The 5688-nt window shown below is 50.1% G+C and overlaps 2 protein-coding genes across 2 annotated transcripts in view; one reads left to right on the top strand and one right to left on the bottom strand.

The window, feature by feature from the left end:
- Positions 1 to 273: 273 nt before the first annotated feature.
- Positions 274 to 4961, bottom strand: fsaf1 (40S small subunit processome assembly factor 1). Its single transcript, XM_080525113.1, has 7 exons — positions 4856 to 4961; positions 3928 to 4238; positions 3713 to 3781; positions 3383 to 3478; positions 2243 to 2329; positions 1577 to 1614; positions 274 to 1344 (listed from the first exon to the last, which is right to left on the bottom strand). The coding sequence occupies exons 1-7, from the start codon at positions 4938 to 4940 to the stop codon at positions 1227 to 1229; spliced, it is 804 nt and encodes a 267-aa protein (XP_080381239.1). The 5' UTR covers positions 4941 to 4961; the 3' UTR covers positions 274 to 1226.
- Positions 4962 to 5607: 646 nt separating this feature from the next.
- The window catches only part of ttc13 (tetratricopeptide repeat domain 13), a gene marked incomplete at its 5' end in the record, with an annotated part of 23577 nt that continues 23496 nt past the window's right edge, over positions 5608 to 5688 (top strand). Inside the window, one exon of the mRNA XM_080525629.1 lies at positions 5608 to 5688. This exon is cut by the window's right edge and continues 121 nt beyond it. Within this exon, the coding sequence (XP_080381755.1) occupies positions 5608 to 5688 (81 nt within the window).

Here is a 5688-nt window from a genome sequence, read left to right as displayed (position 1 = left end):
ATGGTGACGCACACAGCTCCCCCGCCCCCCCCTCCCCCACCTTACACTGTTAGCTATTTATACAAAAACAGAAAAACAAGATGGTTCTAGAATCCCAGCTGTCAGACAAGGCCTCAGTCTGCCACTTCGCCCCCAGAGACGAGGACACACAGATACACACCCCGTTAATTGGTTACCTAACGTTTATTTCTACACGTACATTATCATACATTCCAGAGATGTTTGTACTTTGGCCACACTAACTTGTCTGTCACACGACCAAACAGCCCTGGGGGGGTATTCCATCAACGTCGCTAAAGGAAAAATCTAAGCTTATTCTTGATACGTTTCGGTGACCTGAGGTGGTCCAGCACTGCGGTCTACAGTGCACACATTATGCCCGTGTCGGCATGGGTTTGAATCCGGCCCATGCCCTGCTGACATGCCCTCTCTCTCTTCTTCTCTTTACTTTCCTGTCTGTCTTCACTGTATCTGTCCATACAATGAATAATATGAGTGAGACTGCCCACTCAGAATTTTTTTCGATACGTTTCGCGAGAGTTATGAAAACTAAGCCTGGATTTTCCTTTAGCGACGTCGATGGAACACCCCCCAGACGTCACCAGCAGGGCGGAACGTTCCGGAAGCATCCGATGCAGACATGAACGTTCTAGACATTACTATCTGATCACTCTGTGATGTCACACACACACACACGCACACACACACGCGTCTGTGGCACTGTAGTTTTGTACAGTGTGTGTGTGTGTGTTCACATAAGCTATGCTAGTTCTACTCTAGAATGACGTCGGTCTGTGTGTGTGTGTGTGTGTGTGTGTGTGTTTTCGCTCGCCCTGCTGATCTGTAAATGTTCTGTACTAGTAAGTGGTTTGTAATTAGACGCATCATTTTCATAATGACGATAACGATACCGTGGAAAAGAAAAAAGCAAACATGATGAAATGTCTTTTTTTGTTTTTGTTGGTTTCCTTTATAAAAATGAATAAATTAAATAAACTGTGATGGAACATGAATGAACGCTGTCCACGTCCTCTTCTTCTGTGGTCGCTGGTCCTCCAGGAGGTAGGCAGTCTTCTTCTCTCCTTCTGAACAACGTAGAATAAACAGTTGTTTATGACATTCCACATTTTCCACATCCCGATGACGTCATCAGCGACAGACAACATCGCCAAGTAAAGAACGTAGAAGTAGATTCCGGAATGATCCACACAGCTCCGTGTCCCGCCTCATCGCTTGGCTTTGATCTTCTGGATGTCCTTGTGGTTCAGGACCAGCATGCCATTCTTGAAGCGGCCAACCTGACCCGTGGGGGCGGAGCCAGACGACGACTTCCTCTTCTCTTCCCTGGAGGACAGGAAACACACGGTCGGTCACATGACCTCACCTTCACCCGCACAGTATGTGTGGAGGCCAGGGGAGGCCGGCGGAGGTAGACATCAGAGGACGGGCTCGCACACGTTTCATACCATTCCACAATGAGCCTGTGCTCCGATTTCTACCTCCACCAGCCTCCCCTGGCGGAGGCTAACAGACCTCACTGAGGGAGAACCTCCTTTTCTACTGAGAGGTTTCTTACCTTGGTTTACTCTTCTTCTTCTTCTTCCCCTTCAAATTCTAGAAAAGCAAAAACACGTCCGTCAAACCCTGACACCACATCCTCCTCAACGCTGCAGCAAGAGTCTGACCCTGGGAGGCTGGCGGAGGTAGGAATCGGAGGACGGGGCTCACTGCCATCCACGGAACGAGGGATGAAATCAGACGTGTCCTTGTTCCACACGTTACACAACGAGCCCATGTCCTCCGGGCCCCGCCTCCGCCAGCCTCCCCAGGGTTCCGACAAGTTTCAACAAGTCAAATTTAAGGCCTTTTTAGAATAGATATTCTTTGAATATAATTTTAGACCTATTCGCGACACCATATGATAGCTTTTTGTCATCCTCGAGGTGATGAAATTAGGGATTTCACTGCCATACAGCCAAAAAAGGAAGCGAATTGGCATTTTTTTGGTTCCAGCTTGATTAATTATTAATTGCGTAAACAGATGTGGTCGGACTAATTTCCTTGCAGGATCTAATTTTAAAGACCTAGCACCTCATTAGGTGCCTCATTACTTTAGACCGAATAACTGAAATCTGGGACCCTTTTAGGCCTTATAAAATGGAATGCTGGATTTTATACTTTAAGGCTTTTTAAGACCAGCGCGGGAACCCAGGGGAGCGTCGTCATGCTGGTGTGACCTCACCGTGGGAACTTCCTGTTTGGCCTTCTGCTTCCTGTCCTGGATGGTCTGCTGCAGCACCTTGTAGTTGACGTACTGCTTCTTCGGAGGCTGGGACACACACACACACACACACACACACACACACACAGACACAGAGACACACACACAGAGACACATACACAGACACCCAACACACACACAGAGACACACAGACACACACACAGAGACACACACACAGACACACACACACACACACACACACACACACAGAGTCAGACACAGACACAGGTCAGGTGACCTGATGCCGTTACATGGTGAGGAGGAAGGGGTCCTCTGTGGCTCAGACAGTGGTGCTGGGGGGTATTCCATCAACGTCACTAAAGGAAGATCCAGGCATATTTTTTTTTTTTCTAAATTTGTTTTTCAGATTTTATCCCCTTTTCACCCAATTTGGTAGCCAATTTAACCCAACTTAGCATCCAATTATCCCCTGCCTATTGCGAAGGATCCGCCGCACGACCCCGTGGTTGGCAGTCCCAGAGGAGGCCGCCAGGCAGACTAGGCTGACTGGCTCCTCGAGCCCAGTACCGTTACTCCGACACCAGACGGGGGCGGTGTTGCGCGACGGATCCTAGTCCAGAACTACTCCTATACCCCCCTCGGAAGCGGCCGGCCAATATGCCGCTTCCCGTGTGCCTCGGCCATATCTGGATCTGGCGAGCCGGGATACGAACCCCGGCCCCGGTGGGCAGCATGCACTAGCGGCCAGTGCTTAGACCGCTACACCACCGCGGGGCTATCCAGGCATATTTTGATAAGTCTCGGGAGAGTTGTAAAAATAAGCCTGGATTTTAAAAAAATAAATGCTGCTCCAAAGCGCTTTACAACGGCCTCTCATTCACCCATTCACACACACATTCACACACCAATGGCGGCAAGCTGCCATGCAAGGCGCCGGCCCGCTCAATGGGAGCAATTTTGGGGTTCAGTGTCTTGCCCAAGGACACTTCGACATGTGGCCAGCCGGGTCTCGAACCGCTGATCTGCCAACCTTGTGATCATTAGATGACGACTCTACCTCCTGGACCACAGCCGCCCCTCATGACTATGATGTTAAACAGTGAAGTGTCCCTTTAAAACATTTGCGGCGCCGTGACTCACCCGTGCTCCCAGCATGACGGCCCTTTCCTGTTCAAACACCCTCTGCTGGGCCTTCTGGTAGCCCGTGATGCCAAACCGGTGGACCTCCAGCCGAGCCTGAACACAAACAACAACAACAAAAACAACAACAAAAACAACAACAACTCAATATTTTGGATGACAGATTATAATAATCATAATAATCGTTATAATAATCGCTATCTAGTCACAAAGAATGTTCATGGAATGTTCACACCACGTTTGATACCATTCCTCATTCCATGATTCCATGCACTACAATGAGGCCGTCCTCCGATTTCCACCTCCGCCAGCCTCCCTTGGTTCAGTTACCTTCTCCAGGTTGAAGTCCTCGGGGTCTTCTGGATCTGGATCCTTCTTCTTCTCCTTCGTCTGAGGGGTCTGAGGGGGGGAACAGGAAGTGACAGGAGTGACACAACGACCCTGACAACGACCCTGACAACGACCCTGATAAGCAGCAGAAACGACAGAGCTACGCGGCTCCTGACATGTTGCCATAGTAACCCACCGTTGCCATAGTAACCCACCTTCGTCTCCGGCGCGGGCGTCTTCCCGGGCGCGGGCGTCTTGGGCTTCTTCGTGGGGTCCTGGAAGGTCACGACCTCTACTGGTGGCGACTGGGCAGGGGCGGAGCCTGTCCCCACGGCGACAGAGGGGTCAGGGTGACCCGTCTCTGTGTCTCCCTCACCATGGGGTTCATCTGGCCTGGCCTTCATCACTCTGGCGTCGTCATCAGAGGCCCCGCCCTCCTCTTCCTCCTCCTCCTCCTCTAGGCATCGCTTTTTAGACTTCTTCTTCTTTTGAGACGTTCTTTTTCTCTTCGACGCCGGTCCATCGCCTGCAAAAGACATGTTGTTGCTGTTAGCTCGCTAGGCTACCTCTCAACGACTAGCAGCTAGCCAACTGAACCACCAGGCTGGTCTGTGTGTGTGTGAGAACCACCAGGCTGGTAAGTGTGAGCCCCTTATTCTCTTGTTTCTGTTCCAACCCAGCACTAACACACCAGACTTCATCCCTGCAGGAATCAGGGGGTCAGAGGTCAGACGGGCAGAATGGGTTATGTGACAGGGAACAGAGCGTTTACTTTCCAGTGTTACTGTACTGGAGTGATCGTGTGTTTATCTCCGTATGCTGCTGACATGAACGTCCACGCAGCTGGACTGTAACGTTATCGTATCAAGACACAGAAGTCTTGATAGACGGATTATCTTGTCATTTCATCAGGTGTGTTGGTGCTAGACAGGAACAACAACGTGCACACACACACACACACACACACACACACACACACACACACACACACACACACACACACACACACACACACAGCATATACTTATACACACACTGGTCAGCTAGAGGCTATCTGGAGAGCTACAGGCGAACAAGTAGCACAACAACAAACAGTAACACCTGTGGAGGGATATGTGGCTGGCTAGCAGGCTAACCGCTTACCGAAGTCGTAGAGCTGATTCAGGACTTGATCAAGGAACAACTCGTCGCAGTCCTCGTCTTCTTTCCCGTTGTCTTCGTTGTTCATTTCAAACAGCGGTTATTAATGTCACGTAGTATGTAGACGAAACGTACAGTAGAAAAACAAAGCTACTACAAACCGCTGTTCCCACGTGTGTGGTGACCAGTGTCGGGATGACGTTTCACGGCCACCGTAGTGATGTTACGCTCGACGCGGCGTCGACCTCCCGACGTCTCAACGCGAACGTATCGACGCCTGCGGCCGCAGCGGAATGGACTTGGGCTGTGTTCGAAATGGCATACTAGCATACTGCATACTAGTATACTGCATACTAGCATACTAGCATACTGCATACTAGCATACTAGCATACTAGCATACTGCATACTAGCATACTGCATACTGCATACTAGCATACTGCATACTAGCATACTAGCATACTGCATACTAGCATACTGCATACTACATACTAGCATACTGCATACTAGCATACTGCATACTAGCATACTAGCATACTGCATACTAGCATACTAGCATACTGCATACTAGCATACTAGCATACTGCATACTAGCATACTCAAATCTACGTCATATCTAGTATGAGTAGTATGCTAGACTAGTATGCCATTCCGAACACAGCCTTGGTTTTGACTGGCTTAGTTTCGGGGGGCGTAGCGGAGCAGCGGTGAACTACATTACCCAGACTTCCCCCCGGCCCGCTCTCACCACCTACACATGAAAGCCAACATGGCGGGTCCTGCTGGCCGGGGTGGTGTTGTTGTGGTCGCTCTCTCCCTCCTCTGCTGCTCCCCCGCG

Source organism: Nansenia antarctica (genome assembly GCF_963989245.1).
Source record: "Nansenia antarctica genome assembly, chromosome: 3".
Classification (NCBI taxonomy): Eukaryota; Metazoa; Chordata; class Actinopteri; order Argentiniformes; family Microstomatidae; genus Nansenia; species Nansenia antarctica.
The sequence above is the reverse complement of the archived record's forward strand: the minus strand, read 5'-3'. Positions and strand labels throughout refer to the sequence as shown.

Bases quoted from the DNA above. Each gene is read 5' to 3' on its own strand.
- fsaf1 (XM_080525113.1), bottom strand. From the start codon at position 4,940: ATGAACAACGAAGACAACGGGAAAGAAGACGAGGACTGCGACGAGTTG. The intron at 3,479-3,712 runs GTAACTGAACCA...GTTTGTGTTCAG, and splicing joins AGGACTTCAACCTGGAGAAG to GCTCGGCTGGAGGTCCACCG. The intron at 1,345-1,576 runs GTAAGAAACCTC...CCTGTCCTCCAG, and splicing joins AAGAAGAAGAGTAAACCAAG to GGAAGAGAAGAGGAAGTCGT.